This window comes from Apostichopus japonicus, chromosome 2, assembly GCF_037975245.1.
Source record: "Apostichopus japonicus isolate 1M-3 chromosome 2, ASM3797524v1, whole genome shotgun sequence".
Lineage (NCBI taxonomy): Eukaryota > Metazoa > Echinodermata > Holothuroidea > Aspidochirotida > Stichopodidae > Apostichopus > Apostichopus japonicus.
This window is the reverse complement of record NC_092562.1, coordinates 19,606,175-19,632,139: the sequence shown is the minus strand read 5'-3', so window position 1 is coordinate 19,632,139 and position 25,965 is coordinate 19,606,175. Positions and strand designations below refer to the sequence as shown.

General features: G+C 37.3%; 1 protein-coding gene across 9 annotated transcripts in view; it reads right to left on the bottom strand.

The window, feature by feature from the left end:
- Positions 1-25,965, bottom strand: part of LOC139981342 (solute carrier family 4 member 11-like) — a 196,503-nt gene that overhangs the window by 38,457 nt on the left and 132,081 nt on the right. For 8 of the 9 annotated variants that reach the window (XM_071993710.1, XM_071993683.1, XM_071993691.1 and 5 more), the window contains 5 exons: positions 22,223-22,255; positions 15,774-15,858; positions 14,735-14,952; positions 13,919-14,043; positions 10,287-10,494 (listed from right to left, as the gene is read on the bottom strand). In XM_071993710.1, the coding sequence (XP_071849811.1) occupies positions 10,287-10,494; positions 13,919-14,043; positions 14,735-14,952; positions 15,774-15,858; positions 22,223-22,255 (669 nt within the window). The remainder of the gene's footprint in view (positions 1-10,286; positions 10,495-13,918; positions 14,044-14,734; positions 14,953-15,773; positions 15,859-22,222; positions 22,256-25,965) is intronic. The other variant, XM_071993720.1, reaches the window with a different exon arrangement.

The following is a 25,965-nucleotide window of genomic DNA, read 5'->3' as shown; positions in this document are numbered from 1 at the left end:
AATAAAATAAAACTGTTAGCAAACTGCTTATCCACTAGAGAGCCTGTGTAATAGTATGTGTTTTACACATATTACATTACCTTAGTACATTAAACCCATACTTCATTTATAATACATAGTTTACCATACAATTTTTTTTTTATCTGGACCAGTCCTGAATGTCCTTGTTAATAATCTATTTCTCTTATACTAAATTTGCTTATCACTGACTAATATGCATGTAATGGAGACCATTAGTTGTTTACTCAGGGGGCTGTTATATCGGTCCTAAGAGAGTAGTAGATATGGCTCTGTGGCGATCCTAATGTGCGGGATCTATACTGTTTACAGGTCTACAAAGATACAACCTCAGTTTATGTTCCTGTGAAAATATGTTTAAAAGATATCGTCTTGCAATATAATTGCTAGAAGGATAGCAGGAATAAGTCTAGTATATTCCATTTCGAGAGTTGGATACAATTTTTCTGACTCTCAAGCCTTAGACTCTGACTGAAAATTCCGTTCAGGAGCCTTCTGATTGGTTCACGACCAGGCATCTGTTAAGTTGCCAAACGAACAGTGGGCAACTTTTGTTGGTGAAATGTGTTAGTTATGAGTGGTATATGTTAGCTGGAATATGTCACACTATGTCCGCCTTTAATAGGGAATGTGCATGTTGTTCGCTCTGAAGTGTCCTTCTGAGATTCCGCAGAGGAACTCTCAGTGATTTCAGAGACCGCAGTTTGTCAAGTTTGGTGGCGCTAGAACTAGGATATGACAGCGTCCTCTGCTGACCTAGGGCATGGTAGGAGATCCCCATAATAGGCCTCACAAGGAAGGCAGACGGTGTTAACTGTGATTTCATAATTTCAAACTGTGGAGAAGCATACATCATCATAAACCATCATGTGGTAGGATGCATGCATTAGATAATCCACTGACCTCACTCCCTGCCCCCCTCCTCTCCCCCCCCCCCCCCCCCCGCTCCTCTCTCTCTTCTTCAATCATATAAAGTAAACTCTATATGGTCATGACAGTGCTGGAAGCTTGAAACCTTTTTTAATTATTCATTACATGGCCATTCATTTTCCTGTGTGTGCTAATGTGATATTGATTATATTAATAAACAGATCCCAATGGGGAAAATCCTCAGGTTATCAATTTTGCACATCACACAAAGAAAAAAATGCAGCCTCTGGCATTCAAACAGAATTAAGATTGTACTTTATTGTTTTCCTCTGTCGAAAAGAGTACTACCAAGATGGCTGCAAGTGTCAAGCTTTGCGGCCTTTGTAAATCAAATCCATCTGTGAAATGCACTTCATCTTATAGTCATTTGAATGAATGATAAACTAAGATAAACTGTACCTCAACCCATCAATTTTATTAAACACTCTCCTTTAGATAAACTAGTTCCTTTGACCTCCTGCTGCAGACTTTGGACAAACTCAAGTAATTGATCTAATGGGATCGCAATAGATTCTCATTAGACAAAGGTATGCGCAAACACTTTCAGTTTGTCCCCGAGAGAAACGTGACCGGGTAAACTGAACTGCAAACAAGTTCTCATCAACATGGTCGAAATAATTTAATGTCCAGGAAATTAATCTACGATCAAGGGTCAGGAAGGGAAGCAGGTGTATCACGGGAGTCACGGACGATTAGCCTTGCGAGGTGAAGGACCGTAGTGAAATCAAGACAGATATTATCTCCTGATTTATGACGGACCATTTTTGTCATTGAGAATCTTTTTCAGTGAGGCCGAGGACGCTACTTGTTTGAAGGAGATTTCTAACCACTCTCGTTAATCCTCCGAATTTTAAACTATAGGAACTGGATGCTGCGGATCTTCAAATGTTTGTGGAAGCTGTGTGTATGTAATTGCCTGGCTGAATGACACCATGATTACAAAAATAGATCAATGTACTACTGTAAAGGTAATTGTACAGCAGTGTACCTAGGAAAGTACACAATCTCCTCTTTCCTATCTATCTACCGCCCCCATCCCCACCCCTCCCTCCTCACAAAAGGAAACAAGGTTCCTGAAATTCTTCATCACAGTTACTTAATATAATTAGTTGTTTTTTTTACCTGATCTACATTAGATAGGCTCAGTACATGTGGGGATGGGTGAAACAGACCGTCATAATTAATATAATGGCAAGGAACAAAATTCCAAAACATAGCAAAACAATTCTCAAATCAATATCACGATAGACCAGTTTACCTAAAGTACGAATAGTTTTGCATTCATGCTGATTAAACCAAGCTACAATGGCCTCCACTATAAAACGGATTTTCATCAGCCTAGAGCTTACACTACCAGCTGCATCATGTATAGTAAGATTTATTTTTTATTTTTTATAAACAATCCATCATGAATGAGGCCTCTAAGTCATATCCCTATCTGATATAAGAATATTATTGTTAAAAAATCTTTTTCATTTTTTTTTATTTCAAAAATAAACCTTTTGAAATAAAACCATTGAATTTTTTTTTGGAAGACTTTCAAGTCCATCCCTTAAGAGAAATTCTTGTTAGTTAGGCCTCCTGTGGGAAGACATCAATATAACTTGATTAAGTATTAATTCATGACAAAAAGCAATTCCCTCATTAATGCATCAGGAATCATGGCCCTGAACAATAAATGAGAATTTTATTCATATAGAAACCCTGTTGCGAGCATTGGCGGCGACTAAATGACGTAGAAAAGTTTGTACTCTAGATGATGGAATTGATAAAATTCCATGGATAAGCAATGAATGTTGCATGTGAATTGTGAAATGGTATAGCTGCCAGATATGTTAGAAGACCTAAATTGTCCAAAACAGAGCTATACAAACTTGAAACTTGTTTTATTGACATAAATATGTAGGCCAATAAGTGCATAGATGCTATATTCAGTAAAATACAATTACAGATCTAGATCAGAATCTATCTGTTTAATATATCTATCAATCAATCAATCCATCAATCAATCAATGACATTTACAGAGTACTAAAATCACATAATTGCCCTGGCTAAGGTGCTGAAGTGCAGATATCTGCTGCTATATGCCTCCATTCTGAGACAGGTGGGCTACAGGAGATTCTTGAGTGCTTCATACCAACTTTTTCATCGTACATTCTAGCACTTGTCCAAATCTTTGGAGGATAAACAGAAGAAGCTCTGTCACCAAAAACTTTAGAAAGCATCTCAGAATTTAACGAATGGCGGGGGAAGCGTTCATTGACCTCCTGCATCTTTCCGTAATATTGACTTGGAGCACATCTATGAAGTCAGGTGGAATCTGATTGTGATTATAGCCTTGAAGCATCATGTCAAAACATTGCAACAACATTCGCTCCCAAATCTCGAATGTAAACAGCTATATGTGAAAGGTCTGGACTTTCACCTGTAGATAATTCATGTACATAATTAATTTTATGGCAAAAAGATAAGAACAGGAGACTAGTTCTGATGAGGTATAGTTACAATACCCTGATGAATTATATCTTTACTTCCTCATAAATCTCTCTCACAAATCATTAAAATTATTTATCAACCAATCAATGATTGTGGTAATTAGTTCACTACAATTGTCACCTACTAGGCTATTATAGTGCATACAAATATATATACAAACAAACTGAGGGTTGATCAGAAGTTTTTTTTACTCCCCACATATTCCCCATTGCTATCATATGCCATGTCAGGGACAGAATGAATCCGTTCTTTACACACTTATATACAGTACATCCGTCCGTATAGACGTAACTCTCAAAACATAAATAACATGTATCGCAGATACAATGTACATACCAAAGGGCAAGGCTTGCTGTACCGAGCAAGTGGGACGAACACTTAATTGTATCATATATGAAACAGTTTGTCTGTGTCAGCGATAAATCAGTGACGAATATAACCAGGCATCCAACACAAAAGTTTTCATCCTAGACCTTCTAAATCTGAAACTGGGATTCTCAATCTCTTTTGGGATTTGTTTGTATTCCTAACATCCTATCCGTCAACGCTGTGACCTAGGCAGACAACAGTGTCTAAAATCAAAGTAGAGGACTACTGTAAACATATCTGTCGGCGGCATGTTGAGAAGAATCTGATGAAGATTTATGGATCAGTTATTATCTCCTGAGACTTTGCAGCCAGCCGATTAATTTGCTACATTTACCTTACTTCTTCCTTCGTGTTTTCCGTCTTTTTTTTTTTTTACTTCTCTAGTGCTAATCCAAGGAGCATATATTAAACAGCTATTTGTTTACAATATTAGTCTTTATAAACTGCTGCATGCAGATGAAAGGGAAGTGAGACAAGCTTGATGAAACTCTGGCATAATTAACCCTGCATAGAGATCTTGTTTACACACAGCATATTGCTTGAATACAAATCTTGGTCACCCGGACCATAGCCAAAGTTTTAATCCTTTGGGGAGGGAGGGCACAAACATTGGCTTATCTCCATTCTAGGAAGGGGTGTAATTGGGGAGGATTAAGAAGAGGGATCCCAGCCAATTTGAGAAAATTTTTGTTTGCAACATCATAATTACATTTGTGTAGTACAAGTTTAAATGTTGCCAGTGTAAACGACTGTATTATAAAATTTTACGGGGCACAGGCCCTCTCCCATGCTCCCCAGGCACTCGCCCATCCTGTTCAGATCCTGTTGAATAATATCATAATTCAAGGGGGAAAAATGACAAAGCATGCACTTTTGCAACCTCCACGAGACCTGCCCTAACAAACCATTCTTATTAAAACTTTTCTATAGAGCAGAAACACAGCAAATACTTGGTCTGCAGGGAAAGCTTTAAACTTTCATCCTTGTGAAATGCTCTGATGAAACCAGCTGTTTTCTCGGCCAGCATCTTAGAAGTCGCTTTTTACAAATTATTATAATATCTGGACGCCCTAGAATCAAATCATTTCCATAATGCACTAACTCCCAAGATTTATTGAGAATATTTGCTAGAGTAATTTTCTGCTAGACTGCACGTTGGTTATTCGACTGTGAAACTAACGTAAACGGCATCGTTATGAAAGACATGGCAATATCAGGCGTAGGAGCTCTAACTAAAACCATTATCGATGAAATATTCATGATAATATTCCAAAAGCAAGCTAAGCTAAATATGTTGCCTAAGGCAGCATCCAAATGACATCACTGTACAGCCTAGTTCAATGCTAATAAGTAATGAACCAAATGTTATGCCTCTGGCAAATTTTGAAAAGCTGTGTTCATGACTGCTGTGTGGAATTCGATATTTGAACGCTAAGTAGATTTTTAGACTGATGAAAATTCAGGCCAGATATGTTTTTTGAATACCTAAGAGTGAAAGCGTACCCGGCATTATGGAACTATACGTTACATCTGTGTCGAGACAGAGTCTACAACAGAACACCACACTCTGTATTAAAGGGATTCACAAGTTTTTTTATTTAATTTTTTTTTTTTGCCTAACTTTGGCTTGAAAATGATACCACGGTATGGAATTAAAAAATTACCTTTCCCAGGTTTCTAAAGTTCATTATTTTTCGTCTTAATCAATAACAAACTATGCAATGCATCCGAGGCCAGATAGAGGCTATGATAAAACAGCACACTCTGCAACTTTTAAAGGGGTCGACCGGTTTTATATTTATTCATCTTAACCATTAAAATTAAATTCTGATATTGAAATCTCTTGCACAACTTACAGAAAATAACTCTTTCTCTTTTCCTTTTAAGAGATATAATTCTAATAATTACACTGAGACTATATTGTCACAAGAATTATGAATACAGGCAGGCTCAATATAATAGAAAACATGTACTAATATACAACAAGTATGTGTGGTACAACCTAAACATAACAAAGTTCTTCAACATCGTTCCAAAAGTTGCCAAATGTAGCACCATTTTGCATCTAAGCATCCCCCATTTCACCAAAATTTCTCAAAGGGCAGGGGAAACCCCTACTCTTATTACCCCCTCCCCTTGAAAACATAACCTCTTAGCTGCCCCTATTACAATAATGATGGTTGCACCTCTGGTGTGCTGGCAGATATTATTCTCCTAAATAAACACTATTGGTTGTACAAACAGATCAGAAATGGTGATGATAATAGGTCAACAATCTCTCAAAAATTTTCTCAAGAAATTGCTCCCAGTGTATCTAAGTAACATTAACCATGGAGCTATTAATGAAATATTAACGAAATTTCTTAATAGCTACATGCATTAACATAACAAGTCAACTTTAAAGGATGTTGAAAACATTTCAAATGCCCAAACCTTGAAAATATGATCTTACGATTCACTCAGGAAAATAGCTCCAGCACTTAATTAGATCTGGCTCTGTCGGTAAAGAGAGCTTCTTACTTAAAAATTGTTTACCTTGATGTGCGAGGTGTTAGCAAGGATTAGTCAGGGACGGAATGGAAGTTTCCGTGGTGATAGCTCTCTTTATAGCTCTACCCTCTAGGCACTAGACATTGCAAGGATTTTCTGGGAAGGATTGATGCCTTTGGTACATTTCTAAGGATTGACTTCATTTCTATATTTCTTTTCTTTATTCATTCTTTCTTTTTTCCCCTCCCCCCTCAAATGATGTATATCGTAACATGCAATCATAGATTATATAACCATGCAGCATTGATGATCAATGGTGAGAATGAGTTCATGATGAGACTTATCAATCTGTGATGTCACCCCTGCTGGATCAGTTTAATGTATATGGCATCCTCAGTGTATGAAAAAAACAGTCACTAGAAAGTCTCATGTAATAAAAGCAGTTCTTTTCGTCACAGTTTGTAGTTTAAACTCTTCTTGCATACAGGCATTGCATACATGTGAAACACACTGCTACCCGCCACCACCCCACCCCACACCAGCCTCCCCCTCCACCATGAGATTCCTGGTTTCCCTGATGAATAAACTGAACTCCTGGTTTGAGCTGTTGAAAAGGCTGTCACACAATCTGTACCTACTCCCATTTATGCATGATTCACCAAGCATGACCAATAATTCACCACTTCTATATTATTATTTATTCTTTTATATTAATGGTTCTGGCCAACCATCCAGATATACTTAAATAATAAAAAAAAAATCAATCATCTCATTCTGAGAAAAGTGCTTGAATTCCATATCATTATATACTCTTTCTGACTGACCACCTGAGTTTTCATAATTTGACAAAATCTCGCAGGTCACTGCCACTTGAAGCATTTTAAATTTGTTGATGAAATTGAGTCCCTTCTGAGTTAGACCAAAAAAAAGAAAAGATAAGAATTTGGGAAAATGGTAAAAATGGTAAAGCTGAAGAAATTAAAAATAGAAATCTGGACTGCTACTTAGAAGTCATCAATATTTAAAAGACAAGCTTAATTGCCGCACTTTGTCGAAAACAAACTGAAAGATGAACTTGTCTCTGGGGGTCGATAGTTATCTAAGTTACCTGTTTTCAATTAGCCCATACCTACACTAATTTATGTTGGTATAGATGAGATCCACGGGGGAGATTGTTTTATGTTATGTATTAAAGGTATGAAAGGGTTCGATGCCTTCAAATATTAGATCGAAGATACGGCATGCGGAAAAACAATCAGAAAGGAAGTTTTTGGCTCAGCTGCTCGCTAGGGTAGCGATACTTCTGATTCATAATCACTGAGGTAAACAAATAATTAAAGTGATTCATGTTTTGGACAACAAATTTTTAACACATAAATATATATATATGAACATATATATCTATAAAAAAAATGAAAGTTGCTCTGACTTTCAGAAAATCAAAATATATTATTTTGTCATTATCCCTTAAAAAGCCTGCACATATTTATAGGAAAGGTTTGACACTTCTCTAAGAAGTCCTAAGTATAGACATGTTTGATGAAATATGTATACAGAGATTTATTTTGTTGTGGACCCTAGCTTCTGCCTAATTTACCTCTCTTCATGTCCTTTCTTAGCATAGTCACAACCCCCCCCCCTACCCCTCTTTCCTCCCTCTTCACTTTCTATGTTCCCCTTCTAGCTATCTCTCTCTCTTTCTTCCTGTTTTCCTATGACCCAGCCTCTTTCTTGACTCCTGCATCTTCTTCTCAGTTTCCTGTGAACTCCTACCCCTACTCTCCATCTCCCTCATGTCCTCTTACCACCCATCACCCACCCCCATTCCTCCCCTCTTCATGCATCTTTTCCATAAAAAAGGGATTTGCAGTGCAAAGGGTAAATACAAATATACTGTGCAGTGCCTGATTTGACTAGAAGCACCTAAAGTTTTATCATAGGAATGACAAGTTAAAATAAACTTATGCAAGTCAACATATCGCTTTAATTCTCATAATTTTCCAAGACAATTGACCAGATGGAAAAAATTTCCAGTTCTTCACAATTAAAAAAAAAAAATGTAAGTCAAAGAAAGTCGAACTTAGAAAGCTCTTTCGTACTCTCATCTTATACAGTTTATATGTAGTCATCAAAAGAAAAGTGTCAAGAGTTTAACACCCTGGAGACAATTAAGATGAATTTACAAAAACAATAATGGATGGACATGACTCCTTGGTAAAGTCTAGAGGCTTCAATGCTCACCGTATGTAAACATTCAAATCCCTAGCTGCAGGCCGATACAACAGCTCTCTGAGGACTATGCAACGTCATTAACTCATGCTTGCGGGCAGCTATTCTTACGAAATAACAACAGCATCTCAACATGAAACTTATGTAGAATCAAATTCACAACATTGCCGGAGCTAAGGTAAGAGATCCACTTGACGACCTGTCGGCAAGGACATTTACTATTTGATGTGGAGGCATCATCAGGGTTATTAATGAATATATCATCGACATCAACACAGAGGTAGATGTACTTAAGGTATGTCTACAGGTAAACAACAACGAATAATGATATCCAACAATGCATTATGTGGATATTATCATTTCACGGACATTTACTTTGAACAGTGGTGAGTTTAAAAATCTGAAATGGTCAGAAGCAATAATTAAAACCCAGGTCCCTCTCTGAAAACAAAACATTTCTGCCTTTAGGTCGGCACATGTGGTATAGTAGCAATACTTTACGTAGATGTTGAACTTTGACATGGATTGCAGACCCGAACTAAAAATTACTACATACCTACAAACTGTTTGGACTGTTTCTTCCCCCCCCTTTTGTTTTTGTCTTTATGAAATGCGAAACAGAAACTTTATTCAAAGAGCTCACATGTGTCTGAAGTCACAAATACATATATTGAGAAATGAATCAAACAGTTATATTTCATGTAGCATTTGCCATGATATATCTATGTTACTAAAAAAAAGTTAATAGTCACACATTTTACTCCTATAAGTATAAAGACTTCCTTTCTGAGTCTAAATAAAATCTAACCAGTTATAAAAAGAACTAAACTTATGGTAGAGTTATCCTGAGTGAGCTTTGCCTCACTGTTAGGGCAAATATAGTTTAAATATATGGATGTAGAAAATATTGTAAAACAAAGTGGTATTCCTGCTTTGAATTAAACAAAACATTAAATTTACTGAAAGCTAAGAATCTTCTAGACAATGAATGTCTTCAGGTGGGTAACATTTACATGTACCCTCTCTATTTGAAGTGTTACATTGATATCCCAACTTCTTCAATAAACATTATGTAGATGGCATTTATTTAAACTCTGCATAACACAGATGAAAGTAAGTATTAAAAAAACATTGAAAAATTAACATCTTTGAGGGTTGGGTTGAAGGAGTTGGGTGGGAGTAGCTTAGAGGATGGGTAGGTGGATATGAAATTCATAAACTTAGTATTTTCCCTATGCTGACACAATAACGCTTTCATATTATTATTTATATGAATGTCACACTGACATTGACATGACATTGACATTGATGGAATGACATGAACAGAAAGCACTGCCTTAAAAAAATGGAAAAATTCACGTCTTTGAAGGTTGGGTTGAAGGGGGTGTGTGGGTGGCGTCGAGGATGTGTGGGTGGATATGGAATTCATAAACTAAGCATTTTCCTGCCCATTGTCTTTGTCGCTCTACTAAGACCTATCTTTCTCTACCCAATCCACGATTAAAAACATGTTTTTGCCCTGCTCCTCTTTTGTGGAACCAGCTACCGGACCATATTTACGTTTACGAGTTACCTTGAGACTCATTTCTGGACTTTTTATTGATTGCGCCTAGAGCAGCTCCTTCTTGTTTCTGATTTGGCGCTATAAAAATCCACTGTGTTATTATAATTATTATTATTATTTTATACATTAATACAGATGACAGGAACATAATTTAAAATGACTTGCATTATATACAGCCTAGATACTCACCGATATTTCCCCCTGTGTTCTTTGCATTTAACACACCGAATGCGATAGATGGCAGAAGACAGGCAAAATACAGAAATAGTGTGGTAGAGATTAACTTGTGAATGGACTTTGTACCCATGATGCCTTCTGTGAAATCACTGATGTAGTTTGGTAAGCGACGCCTGAGATCAAGATAGAGACCACGACCAGGAAACCAGTTGTGACCAAACTGTTAAAGAAAAAGATAAAAAAATTGGTAAAACCGTCAAAGTTGAGATCAGGGTTGGTGAACATTAAAACTGGTTGTAAGCTTCTGAGCATATGGATGCACTTATTTTCTTTTATATAGTTCCAATAAGAATTTCTGACCTATGTGTGCTTTCAGCTCACGTAATGACCAAAAATTCATAAACATACTTTAACTGACAGAAGGGTGGACTGCACAGTGTATTAGAATGGCCATATGATCCGAAATCAAAAGCATCATATTTGCACTTAACCTGAGGTTTCAAAGTATATAGTACAATGCACAATATGTAGCACAGAAATGTGGCATTTAGCTAATTGTTTAAGTTTGCCAGTGTGTGGGGCACACATAGAGGATGCTTTTCCTAATTGCACAATTATGCTTTAAATCTCATCTTCCAAAGTGGAAAATATTTACCCAGACCTGTTCATAATGTTGCATAGCAGACCATCACCACACTGCTTACAATGTGCTCACTGTCGAGTAGGGGTCTCGGCAATGTGGCGGAGTTTATACGGTGGAAGCTTTCACAGATGAGACTACACGCAATTATATATACTTATACTGACAAGATCTTTAAGTCATTTATTCTATGATCTACTGAACATAATTAAGCTCTCATACAGTTGCATGGAAGTAGTTAGAGATCAAGATCAAACGCAGCGCAAATGATCAAACATGCCCACTCAAAGATTACTGTCTCATATTCTACCACACTCGATGATCGGTAATTTATGTCAAAACAAACAAAATCACGCAATTTGTAGACCAGCATGAAGCTAGCTAATTGTTCAGTCGATGATGATTGTGATTGGTATACTGTACCTAATATAGGTTGAAGCTGTTATATGCAATGAAAGAAACCTTTGTACAAATGATTGTTTGAATATCTTGTCGTCCTGGACACACACAGATACTATACAGCTTTATGTAGACTTTATTCAATGTTCAAGGCCAGAGCTATACTTTGTGTTTATATACAAACTACTGCACAACAGGCGATACTGCCAATCAGAAGACCATCTAGAGAGAGTGACACCCATTGCTTACCATAAACATAATGGGATTTTATCACCTGTTTCAACTCAAAGCCAACAGCCCGCCTTAATTTCTCAATATTGATACCTTTAAAGATTCTGGTCATAAAATAACATCTCTAACACCAATACTGCAGGTGGTACCATCAATCTGTGTAGACCAAAATCAGTACAAAATCTAAAAACCACTACTCAAAACCTTTTTCTACTAATTCTTTTTTTGGCCTCTTTATATTTCCTCTCTTATTTTCTCCTGTTTCTTTTATTTCCCTTGTTTTTTATTCTTGCTTTCAGGAGCTGCTGCTCTCATATCCTTTCAATCATAGTCTTTGCTTGGAGATGAAAGACACATTGTCTGGCACCTGAACGTTCAACCTTGTTCTGTGCCTCTATGATAGTCTTTTGTCCTCCGGCTTCGGTACTTCATCAGTTGAGATGGAGACAAAATTATAGACAACCCATGGATTACAGAGACGGTGAAATCTTCCGTCTTATGTTAGCGTTGACTACGCACCTCATGAAAATGATAAGACTGCATTCAATGAAGAATTCAGGTTGTCTAATGATTCTTTGTGACATACATTTGTTCCCCCAGGCCTGAACCCCTCCACCTGGGGATTGGCAAGACATCCATGGAGGGTTGCAGGCCTAGTTGAAAATTTATTTTAAAAACCAAAGTGACATTAAGTGATTTGAAGAGTATGTACTGAGTTCTAACTTCTTGATTTCACAAGGCCTCCCTATTATTTTGCATATTTTGATCTGAACAATACCACTGGACTAGGCCTACAAAGCTGTCACCATAATGTCAAAACAAAAATAGTTATGCTGAAAGTAGACTTCTTCTACAATGCAGTGCAGGCCAAAAGTATGATTGTACTGACCTGATTCCTTCTAAATTCCCTCCCTCCCTCATCACTATCCCACTGTCATGTTCTGCCCCCCACCCCCCCTTCTTGTTTCTTTTTCACAGGAGTGTATGTTTACCTATGATCAAGCATGTTTATATATCTTATTTTGTTTTGTTAAATATTTGGGAGACACTTTACAACTCACTCATCTATTGAACAACTAACATTCATGATGACTACAGGGAAGGTGGTTTTTTTTTAATGAACATTTTTGACTGCAGGCAGCAGTCAAGGTCATCTTCTCAAAATCAGGCAATTCAACATTAAATTGCCATCTTCAATGGCCCCCAAGCCTAACCTAGGTATAACTTGCTCAAAAGTACTATTTTCTGAGAAGTTGTCACCCTACAAATTATGTGCAGCTGTTGAGAAGTGTTGTATATTAAAGACCATTAGATGTCTTCGTGAGGGAAAAACCCTTTGAGGGTGACAGTAATATGCTTGCTGAAGATAAGATCATCATTTCACTTCTTAGCACATGGAAAGACAATGTTAATTGACCTTTTAAAGTATCTGACAAAAGAAATTGTTTCCTTAAAGCAAATTTGAAAATGAATTTATGTTGGCCTATGTGAAGGGTTAAATTTTAATGTGAATGTCATTGTATTATTTTTTTTTTATGAAATAATCCTGCACTTAAGAATGAACGCAACACAAGTTTACCATGACAAACTTTATACAAGACATAGCCAAAACTAAATATTAAAATTCACAAAAGCTTGGACTTAAAAAAAAAAAAAAAATAAGCTATTGAAGGCTGCAAATATCAAACATTTTTCAATTTACTTTTGTCCCAGCTTCTGCTATTTTGATGACCTACTGTTGTGTGTGTTTAACTGCATACTCCAAACAATTATATTGGTTAACAATCTACTACATTTTCAGTACTCCCTCAGACCATTTCTGAAAGTAGAAGTGTTTAATGGTCTACAAGTGATCTGTCTGAATGATATACTTAAAAACAAAATCTAAAACTGTACAATCCCACATGACTCCCTAGACCCGAACCACTTGACATATAGACAATTTTGATATGGCCACCATCTATGTCAAGGCCAGAGAAAAGTGTTCAATTCTCATTTTGACATCACAGCATATATGCAGCATCCTGGAAAAACCCTTGTGAGTTTTTGAGCAGACACTACAAACCCATGTGATCTTCTCTGTCAAACATTAAGTGTCTTTAATATGAGGAAAGTATCTTTCTGGTATTCAATTCCTCGGGCAAAATGAGAGAGTCTTTTTCCTTCCAAGACGTTCCAAGGACGATGTGAAAGGGAGATACAAACCTCGACGACGGAGGCTACTACATATTCATCTCGATTTGATTGTCGTAATCGATAGAGAGTGACATTTTGGAGGGATGATGCAACTGCCGTCGTAACGTGGGGCACTGAAGGAAAAGTGAAATTTCCGTCACATATTTTAAATGTTATATGCGACGATCTTGTTACTTACAGATCCGAACATATCCATGGCGTTTGTTACGCTGGGTCTTGAGTTCCCTCTTATCCTGGACGGATGACTTTGCTGGATGGCCAGCTCTTTGGCATGTTCTGTAAGAGTTCTTTTGAACTCTTCCTCTGTGTCAGAAAGAAATATGAAACAAATAAATCATTTCTTAGGTTATAATAATATAAGAAAAAGGATGGGAGGAGAAGAGATGTTATTTGAATATAGTTGTCTGTTGTAACTAACTCTCCTTCTACATCATGTCATGTTCACTGAACTAGCTAAACAAAAAAAAATATATAATTTTTTTTTTCGAAATCTTTAAGTACATGGACAACAGAAATTAAGTGTGAAATTAAAAACAATTGCAAAGAGCAATGAATTTTTTTGGCTATAACAAGATTCAAACCACTGACCTCAGACTCAGGGTTACAAGCTCTGGGCTCTATTTGATCATGCACTAGCTGCAATCTTAGGTAGCACGGTGGGTCCAATTATGAAGTACTTCAAACTGGCAAAGTTTTACTCATTGTTAAACAAATTTCTCTGTGTACATATCCAGCATTTGCGATATGTTACCAACATGCACATCAAAGTTTTTTGTACATTGCGAAAATGTTGACGAGAATTCTAGTTAAATTTTCAAGGCGGTGTCAATACAATTGGGAGACATGCTAGTACACGTGCAAGTTTGGCTTGCTTTCTGTTGCTGTGGTAAAATCATAAAATTTACAAGTGTCATAAAAGCCCCCATCCCCCTCCCCCTCCCCCCCATGACTGTACCTATGAAGATATAAGATTCCCCTACTTCTGTGAACTCACCTGTCTTCACTTCTAACAGCATCTGTCTGCAATCCATATCTGCTAACAGTGTTGCAAATGTTCTGGCAGTTTCCAGAGCATTCTTTGTACTTTTCTCTCTAAACGGTGCAAGCACCAGGATGACGAAACGGACCTCCTGACTGGTTCGACCTAGATTAGCAGGTGATCTCAGTCTTGCGATTCCTACGTATCTCTTCTGGAGGGATGGTAAAGAGCAACTAAGGAGGGGGAAAAAACAAACAAGTTATAGTCACACTCATTTCTACATTACTGATGTAAATTTACCTCTTACGGGGGATTATTAGAGGTAACATCTACAAATATGCATATACTAGATATGTAAAATTAGCTAGGATAATTAATCCAACTCAATGATAATAGATGTGATGAAACAACCAAACAGAAGGTGACAGCATTAGAAATCTAACGCTTGGGTCTGATGGTAGATGGGAAGGGATAGGAAAGGAGAAGAGAAGGTGAAGGAGAAAGGAAGGGTAGGGTAGGTAGGGGTTGGAGAAGGGAAGGGATGTGTGTAAGAGAAGGGAAGGGATGGGGCCAGGTAATTACAATAATTACTTTCACAATTAAATCTTTCCTTTCTTTCGGGAGGGAAGGAATAGAACCAAATGCCCATATCATTAGCTTATATGTGGTTTTATTATACCTATTCAGAAAAAGAGCAATACTACAGTACATTAATGAATCAAATAGAGTAATTCTGCTTGCGTGTATTCATTAAATTGTTCATGAGAAATTACCATTCTATGCATTTCTTGAGCCTTTGTAGCCAGCACTGTCTTAGTTTACATTCAGAGGTGTCCGTTATGAAAAATACAACATTTGGCTCATAATATACTGACATTTTTCAAAGGTTGGTGTTCAATGAATTGTTTCATTATTTCAAAGAGAGAAACACTGTTAACAAACTGTTTGATCTACTGCAAAACAACATTTTCGTTGCATTTTGCTAATTTGCAGAAGCTCCTGCTAGGATCGAAGCCCCTCTTACTTGTACGTTTAATTATTTCATATGACTTACAGAGCACAGACCCAGGACTGGTCGTAATCGAAGCCTCCTCCTTCACTAGTGCTGGTACCTTGTATGGTTTTAGCCAAAACATGAACTGGAAAAAGAAAAAAAAAACAAATTTATAAGTTTAACATAAAATTGAAGTTCCCATAATGTTTTCCAATTCATGTGCAGACTGTCTTAATGTAGAGATTACATTGCAAATTACTAATTTAAATTTTATTAAGAAAGCTCGTAATGATAGCCTATATCGGTGTCTAACTGCAACATACAGTCAGGACAAAACAGGTGCATGATGATCTTCACGAATGGAAGGTCGTCCACACAGGTGACACAGCGGTGGATTTCAGAAAGCTGTGTGGGAAGCAAGTTGTTCCTGACGAGGAGTAAATCATCATTTGCTTGCACTCCAGAGTAGTACTTTGAAACAATACCATAATCAAGACAATCACAAACTGCATGTATGGGAAGCAGACTAACACACCACCTCCCTAGATACTCCATACTCCTGTCGATGACTCTATTCAAGTGAGTCAAATTTAAAAAGAGAAAACTTGGTTACATCAGTGATACTTATTTCATACTTTATACTCATTAAAGATCATGAAAATCAATAAGTTACGTCGACAATGAGAATGCTACTTACTGACTAATAAATACATTAACAGTTTCTCTATTTTCATGGTCTTTATGCAAGGATGAGGTTTGGTAACGATATTTTTCAAGTAACATCATGTCAATTAACAGAGCCAAGAGTTTTAAGATTTAGGGAATGAGTCAGCAAGTTTGTACATTCCATTGAAAACATATTGCATGCTTCTATCAAGAAAACCCAAAGGCTATCAGGTGTTGGCCTCAAATAAACTAGAAATTAAAAGAATTAAAAAATATATATATTATATCAAAATAAGATATTAATCTTATTGATAGATTTGTTTAATTGAACCCTCTTTACTGTTTTGGGTATACAGTCTACAATGTCGAAATGGTGAGGAAAGAATACTGTTGATAAATGTTAACATAGTTTAGCTTCAAGAAATACTGATGACATTGTAAGTGGGAGAACTGACAATTAAGTGATTGATCTTGGTAATATTTATGGCAGTGGCGGAGCTAGGGGTATTGGTCAGGAGGGGCGAGAATGGTCTGTAGGGGCGCTTTCGACACTATCTAAGCGGAGCGCCACCATTGGTTGGCGCGTAGCGTACAGAAAATTTTTGAGTAAAGATACTCCCTAGATCTCCGGAAATGACCCTTTCCAGGCCTGGCTAATTTGCAGATAAACGAAGAATAAATAGGTGTCATCGCCAAATTACACCAACAAAATGTGACAAATGTCAATAAGTAGATGAGAGCGCAATAAAAAAGACAATAATCTAGAATAAGTAAAAAGTGGTAAAGAGATGAAAAGGGCGCCAGCAGCCCATTTCACTCCATCAGGGGGGGGGCATCCGCCCCCCCTGACTGTATGGACGCTCCGCCACTGATTTATGGCAGTAAATGAATTCTTCTGTCTCTAGGCATTCTTACAGTGCAGTAGGTGTTTAGTAAATTGGGTTTAATTACTAAACAAAGAAACCTTAGTCTACAGAATATCCAGCAGAGCGATAACTGCTTGCTCAGGTAATCTATATCAAGGTTCTGAAAAAGAAAGTAATGGAGGGTGAAACAGCAATTTAGAATGGGAAAGAAAAGAAGAAAAGTTGATGATAAAGCCTTCTGGGACTATTGCATCATAAGCAATTACTTAGTGTTACAGGCAAAATAGAGGTACAACTTGCAATGTTGTCGTTTTCAGAGATGCTAAATTTTCAAGTGCGCCACAAGTGTGGCAAAAATCCTTCAAGCTAACAGTGACTTAGACGGACAATTGTGGGATTTGTTTTGGAGATAACTCAGAGATGTGATGAATGAGTAGCATTCTGAGACTGTGTGAATGTATGAAGCCCCAGCATGAATGATTAAGTTAAGAATGCATAAATATGAAAGAATAATTATGTAAATTTCTCAGAGAAACAGTAGGCAGGTAGGTGGAATTAAAGATGAGTATCCAGTTGATAAAAGTCTAAGAGTTGAGTTGAGAGATTGACTCTGGCAGATGAATCCTTCAATCTTTCCTGTGCGGTCCATTTTGTACAGTAAGAGTAGATCCTGCCTGTTGCATGTAACTATATACTCTATTCTTGCTGCTTTAATATTGTCAGTGAATGAGTCACGTTGCTCCCCCCCCCACTGTCACTTAGCAGGTGCGTATCCAGGGGGGGCGTTGGGGGCGCGCGCCCCCCGGGTAAGAAAAAGAGAAGAGAAAAAAAGAGAAGAAAAAAGGAAAAAAGAGGGGAAAAAAGACGAGGAGGAGAGGAAGGAAGGGAAAAGAAAAAGAAGAAAGAGAGAAAAAGGAGAAAAAGAGGGAGTAAAAGCAAAACGCGAAGACACCGGGAAGAGAAAGAAGAACAGTGACATCATTACAGCGCTGAAGGGTAGCCAGTGACGGATCAATGATTTCGTAAAAGTGTGACTCACCCTACCCCTTACACCGACAACTCCATTTTTTGACGTTTCCATTTTCCTCTCTCACTAATGATCTATATATATATTATATATGGTATATCATAACGGGTGTGTAGAATTGTGCTATGAAACCAACTGTGGCTGGTCTCGAGCTCGACCGTGTCGTCGGGGAACATGACGCATTTTGGGATGGGGCGACCGCCCGCCCCCCCCCATTCAGCATTTTTTTAAATGATATCGCTATTAGAAAGTGCTTAGAGGCAACTTACAAGGCCTGGGAAGTGTCATTTCCAGCGATCTGGGAGACATTTTCGGCCAAAATTTGCTTGTACGCTTCACGCCAACCTATGGTGGCGCTACGCTTAGATAACTTGCCTACAGGCTTCGCCCCTCCCTTGGCAAATTCCGCGCCTGTTCGAATTTGTAACGCAAACAGCAGATATAACATCATATCAGTGAGCATGAAAATGGCGTTCCAGGATGAAAAGCCTCAAAACTGTCCGACTTAGTAGTAGTAGTAAGTTGAGTCTCGTCTATCCGACATGCTTAGTGATTAACCTCTGCCACGTATCACGATCTTGCGCAAGGTTTATTGCTTCTTCGAAATTGTTAATATTAATGTCCTTGAATTGCGACTTTATTTTTCCAAGCAATGTAGTCACGGGCCTTCCAACTGGTTTAGCAGTATGTCTCAGTGCTTCTCTTAAAGCAACCTTTGCTGGAGCGTCCTCTTGGAGTCTTGCTACATGACCGAAAAATCTCAATCTTCTATGTGTGACTATCGATGACCAAGGTGTTTGGTTGGTTTCGTTGTAAAGCTCTATCATTTGATAACCAATTATTATTGGTCCATCTAATGTTGAGAATATTTCGAAGTAGTCTCCTTTGAAAAGTGTCAATTTTGCGATCAAGATCCTTCGTTGTGCCCCACAGTTCGCAATTGTACAAAAAAATACTCTTTAATAAAGTCTCAAAAATCCTAAGCTTAATGTTCCGGCTTATGTTTTTGCTTTTAAAAATGCTTGACAGTGTGTTGAAAGCACCGTTGGTTATACCAATTCTTCTGTTAATGTCTTCTTCGGTTCCCAGCAAGCTTCCAACATATTTACACTTCTTCCAACTGTCATTTCCTTTTCTTGTGATTGTAAATTTCTCAGTTTTTGTGCAATTGATTTTCAGATTTCTTACTGCCAGTTTGTCAGAGACTCGTTTTTCGATGTCCTGCAGTATATGCTGACCAGTTGATGCCCAAGAGATATCATCAGCGTATTGTTGGTCTACTGTGAAAAAAGAATTAGTGGTGGTAGTGCTGTAGTGGTGTACTGTCCGACTTGCCTGAAAAAATAACCAAAAATTTTCGGATGCCCCCCTGACGGACTCAAATGGACTGCTGGCGCCTTTTTCGGCTCTTTACCACTTTTTACTTATTCTAGATTATTGACTTTTTTATTGCGCTCTCATCTACTTATTGACATTTGTCACATTTTGTTGGTGTAATTTGGTGATGACACCTTATTCTTCGTTTATCTGCAAATTAGCCAGGCCCGGAAAGGGTCATTTCCGGCGATCTAGGGAGTATCTTTACTCAAAAATTTTCTGTACGCTACGCGCCAACAAGTGGTGGCGCTCCGCTTAGATAGTGTCGAAAGCGCCCCTTCAGACCATTCTCGCCACTCCTGACCAATACCCCTAGCTTCGCCACTTCCGCCGTGCCTCCTACGCCTATGTGTGTAGTGTTCGGTTTTCGGAAATATCTGCAATTTTTTCATTTCCTTCAACCAAGTTTTATAATAGCCGTTATAAGAGGTTTTAATATTTGTACACCAATAAATTAACTGTGTCTGAATTTTCGAAAATTTCTGACCAACATTCTGCATCACACTTCCCTCTACTCGTGCAATTTTGACCGGTCTGTTAGGGGTTGAAGGAAGTTTTTCTATATTGGTTGTCCATAGATGAAATTTTGTAGAACATTAGGGGTATGTTTTCAAGTGAGTTTATTCACGAGAAATGTGAATTTTCAAATTCTAAACAAATACGGGGCTTAAAACCTTGAAAAGTGGGGCTGACGGGTATTGTGGGCCGCGACGTAGAATCACCTACAAAAGCAAAGACCCACAGGAGATGCGATCAGGTCGAACAAGATGTGTGCCGGGTTGACAATCTTCAAAAAAGTTATGGATGGGAAAAAAACTATTAGGAAATACTTGGTTCTCAGGCAAAAAGTGTACATCTGGTTGGTCATTTCAAGCCCGAGAAGTGCCGTTTCCGGTGATCTGGGGGGTTTCAAAACAAGAAATTTTCTTGTACGCTGCGCGCCAACCGATGGTGGCGCTCCGCTTAGATATAGTAATTCGCGCCCCCCGGGTTTGAAAATCCTGGATACGCGCCTGCTTAGTTACCTGACTTTACGAATCAATATACATGAGAACACTAGGTAAGGATTTCAATGCCTTTGATTTGATGTTGTAAATCCGATATTAGTCAATATACTGTATGATTTCATGACAGCAAAATTCCAGCTACAGTAACTCAACATAAAAGCTGTTCAATATTTGAGACTGCAATGATCACTTCATATTATGCAGTACCTTCCCCCCCCCCTCCCCCCTCCACCGGCTATGGCAACCAAGGTATATTTGCTCTATCCAGCTGATGCTCTCTTGTCAACAGTAATCACGCTCACACACAGTTAGTCCCAACAGAATAATAGTGCCAAATATTTCACAATTTTCATCAATTTTTTTGTTTTTTTTTTGTTAAAAGTCTAAATTTAGTTTTCAAAGGAAAAGCTTCATAAATCAAAATTATTAAGTTTCGCTATCAAGTATAATAGAGAGTATGGAGAGTGAAAACTCAAACTTGATAATTTTACAAATCAATAAATTGCTTTAAAACCTCCTCATGCATATTAGGGTCATCCTTCCATGTGTTAATAATTACACATGACAGTCTGCTGCACTTGATGTTTACAGTATAAACAATGTTAAGGTAGAATCTTCATAGCTATACTCAATGCCAATCTGATCACATGATCACACAGGAGAAATAAAGTTAGTAGTAGAAAATGTGTTATTCTGAACGAAAAATTAAAGACAGTGCGACAGTTAAAAAGAAGAAATTTTTGATTCACATGATTCTTTGAATAGTAGGCCTACATCTTAGGACTTATTTCTTTCCTTTTTCTTTGGCACTATGTATGGGGTGTTGGGGTGTCTGTTACAATATATATTGAAAGTTAATGCCATTACCATATTGTATTTACCATATAGTAGAAGATATGCCATATTCCAAAGCATCGGCTTACCTTCCATACTCGAAACATATCCACTCCCCCCACCCCCCCCCCACACTCAAAAACATAGAAAAAAAAGGAGAAAAGTGTTAGCAATCATCGCCAGGCTCGCCAGAGGCTTTTTACATTCTGTCAGCTGTTCAACAGTGGTATACATAGCCAAACTGAATCAGACGCTCTATTCCCACCTCCAATACTTTGACACGCTTACTAACCGTCACAACCTTTCGTCCTCGTGTGGGAACATGAACTCAAACTACCCCCCGTGCGCTCTGTCCTGGGAATCATTCCGTTGTCGGACAAATCTTCCGCAAGGATGACAGCATTGCCGCTGTCTGTGTGGCATCGGCCAGCGACATGGCAAGGTCTGCTCCTCACATGCCTTGCTGCGAATTACGCATCCAGGAAATTGGATTTTAATGAGAGACATGCTTGTTGTTTTCATACCGGAGTCCCCCTCAAAAAAAAACCAGCGCTTCTTCTTTTCTAATTTCTTTTGCATCAACTTTTATGTGATGCGGGATTACGCAGAAGAAGATCGTGAAGAAGGTTATAAATGAAAAGATGATATGTGTGAGTTTGTGCTGAAGATGAATAATGTATTTGCCCTTTGGGAAGTAAAACTATAAATGCACAGAGTGGCACGATAACATACCTGAATCGCACATGGTCTCGGGTCGGAATCGATCTAAATGCATAAAATAACCAGGGTAAAAAACTGAAATATATTTCATTGGCCCCCAAAGAAAAGCCAAAGCCCCAGTGACAATATTTAAGGGGTATATTTTGTGGACAGCTGGGCTATTTTATGAATTATGCGTTTAACATTTTTTATACAGAAAATCAATCATAAAAATGTATTAAAATGTGTTGTTTAAAATATGAACTGATTTATTAATGTAAAACCACTGACAGGTTGAACAGAAATATGTAATCCAAATGTGGAAATAAAGATTAATTTTCTTTCTACATTCGGGGTCCGCCTTGTTATTTGCTATTTCTTAGCTGGGGTGGGCCCGGCGGCGAATCAGAATCTGTCCATTTTGCCACCGTACATTCAGGCTGAGAGCCGAGGGTAAGTTTGATCGTTCGTACGTATGTGTAGCCCTAACATAACATAATCTAGCCCATTGCTGAATTGCTGAAACTGAACACCGGCAAGTGTGTAATTATTTCCTAAAGCACCCATAGGCTAGGCAGACATGCCATTTGCATTGATAGTTAAAAAATACAAAGGGACGTATGCTAATAGCACAAAACACATGCTGATATACACACTACAATTGCGGCAATGAATGAAAATTGCAAGGAACAGGTGCAATGTTGCATTCAAACAGTAATAATCCGAAAATAATTACTGATTTGTTTCACACTGTTACTGAAATTAGTAATGACATCTCTTATTGACATAATCCGGGAGCAATTTTGCCAATAGTTCTATTATTTTCTAGCCCTCTCGATGTTTTTAGAGGCCTGTTTTCAGAAAATAGAGGGCGAATCGCCCATCGCCCACATGTATTTTCGACATTGATATGATCTATTGTTGTTCAAGAACGATTTTAGGTCAATTAAGGATGTTTTGATGAAATGTTTATAACTTTGTACTTGCAAGTACAGTAATGACATTATATATAGTGATCAACAATAACAATATATTCTTCCAGACAGAATATTACATAACTTTTATGAAACTGAATAGAAAATATACAATTGTTAACAGACATGGTTAGCTATTATCAAGAAATAGCCAGTGTAGGTTACTTTGGTGCATAGGATAAGTTTATTGTGTACAGTTAGCCAATGTCCTTGATGATATTCCACATAATAATTCTACAAAGAATGGACACATGTTTGACTGCTTTCATTACCATTAAAGTCTACACACAGATTTGTCACAACATATACAATCCTTTTTATCAACATAACAGCCCAAAATACTTCTTTACACTGCATTTCCGAGCATGGTTGTATCATGAATTGTCAATTAATATTGATAGTTGCATAATTAAGATGCTGTGGAAATGGATGACTCTGGGAATTAGTTTTAGATGTTGACAAAAGTAATTAAGGTTATATAGTCCACAACATAACAAAAACTAAATTAGTGCTAATAATGTTTCTATAGCTATTTTGTTTTGCAAGGTTTTCATCATTAAATTGTCTGAAGTGCAGCTTTACGGCAGTTATATATGTCAATCCATTGTTGATCAAATTCCATTAACTCAAAAAATGTTAAATAGTGTTCTTTTTGGCTTACTTCTTACAGACAAAACAGTACCTACCATTCATGACATCAAACATCATTTCTATTTCAACTTCTTAAATTCTTAAAGAATTGTATATAAAAATGTTGTATCCAGCCAAGTTTTGTTTTTCTATGGTGCTGTGTGTTGATTCTGGGATTCAAAAGTAGTATCGGCTGGACTAAGTAGTCCAGTAATTTTGATAGCTCATAGGGTCATTTCTTAAGAAAGTAATAGTGATAAAGAAATATAATCTAACAAACAGGATTTTTTTATTATCTGTATATATATATATATATATATATATATATATATATATATATATATATATATATATATATATATACATACATACATTAATATATATATTTGCACAATCCACTAAATTATCTTACATTCAGGTGAAATTGTCCAGCGTTTTGTGTTCGCTACAGTTTGTCCATCATGTCAACCTGGCCACATTTTCTCCACTATTTTAAATAACACTGATTAACAAGAATGATTAATAGTCAAGCTAATGAACTAAAATATAAGTTGTTTACAATTACTATTGAATTGAGTATAAAACTTTATAATACAAACTGCTTTAACTGATTAATTACAAGCAATTGCTTGAATTACTATGATTAAAACTTGCATCATCGCATCATGCACATTAGCTCTAGCTGTTCAAATACTGAAATGAACTTGATGTACCTTTAAGCCTGCATAACATAAAACATCCTTTCATTAATGCTTATAGCTTCCCTTGTCCCTCCTATAACTTTTCCCCTAAAGATGGTTCACTTGAGATTCCTCAGGTCATTAAACCAAGCAAGTTCATGTCAATAGACCACATATCATACCCAACAGGAGCAACACAAAAGTCATTTCTCTACTGCCTGTGTTTATCAAATGGCGGGGCCCACTTAATAAATGTGTCACACCAATATCAAGCAACTCCACTGAAATACCCCACTACAAGCTTGCAAAGTTAAATGAACTTTTGTTCTGGTTCTTCGAGGGTGAAAATTGTAACAGTATAGGTCTCCATCTTGTTGTTGTTATTGTTTTATTTTGTTTTTGTTATTTTATGTGTTTACACTAGCATGCTACAGTGTATGCTATAGTACTTCAACATGCAAAGGGGCCCCTTCACAGATTTGTACAATTATGATGAAGGTAGGGTCAACTCTCTACTAGGCTTTCAGCATCACCAACCAACTGGAAATTACAGACTATGTGGCAGTGTCAGGGGGGTTGGGATTCGGATTGGGGAGGAGGAGGGGGGAGGTGGCCTGGGTGTGTTTATAGGAACAAATTGTTCATTTATAAATGCGGTCTACTTGATTTCACAAACTGATATAGTCAATTTGTTTACAAGAAGAAAGATCTGATGTCGTAGATGTTTGTAATTTTGTCTAGTCCTCTGATCTCACACCAAAGCAATGGTCATTTGATCAACAATATTCGCAATTTATAATTGCCTTTTATAATATTCCTGAAATGAATATCCAGCTTACATAATTTGTATCACCTTTACACATGTACCTGTTTGCATATTAATTAATATTAGTACTATTGCTCAATTATATCTCCGCAGAGCTATCTATATATATATTTATATTTATACCATCAAACTTTGCATCGTACTTAAAGCAAAGCTGCACTGCCTGTATATACCACTCATGCCACGAGAGAATGCAAGTCTCTCAAGGACGACACTAAAAAAACCAAACCGAAGACGCTTTGGCATAATAATGTAAGAGCCGTTGCCAAGCCATGTGTAAATCAACACCGACATAAAACACCACAACTAGAAAGTCTTCCCATCAACCAGCAGGCTGCCGGTATACAGAATTTGATACAAAAAGTTTTCTCTCGAGAAAGTGGGCTCTCAAAAAGATTACTTGCCAGTGGGATAATAAATCGCAGCGCCACGTAGTGTCTACATTCACTGGTGGAGATTGTCAGTCCAGCTACAGCAATGCACAGCCCAGACGCCATTCTGACAGTCATTGTCACTAGGCACGATATATTTATATTTTTTTCTTACTTGTCTGTACATAAAGTATGCATGAATACGAATCCATCATATTACTATTCACTTTTAGTTCATATAAACCTAATTAATACCTGTCATATTTGGGAATTCAAAAAGTGATAAAAAAAATTA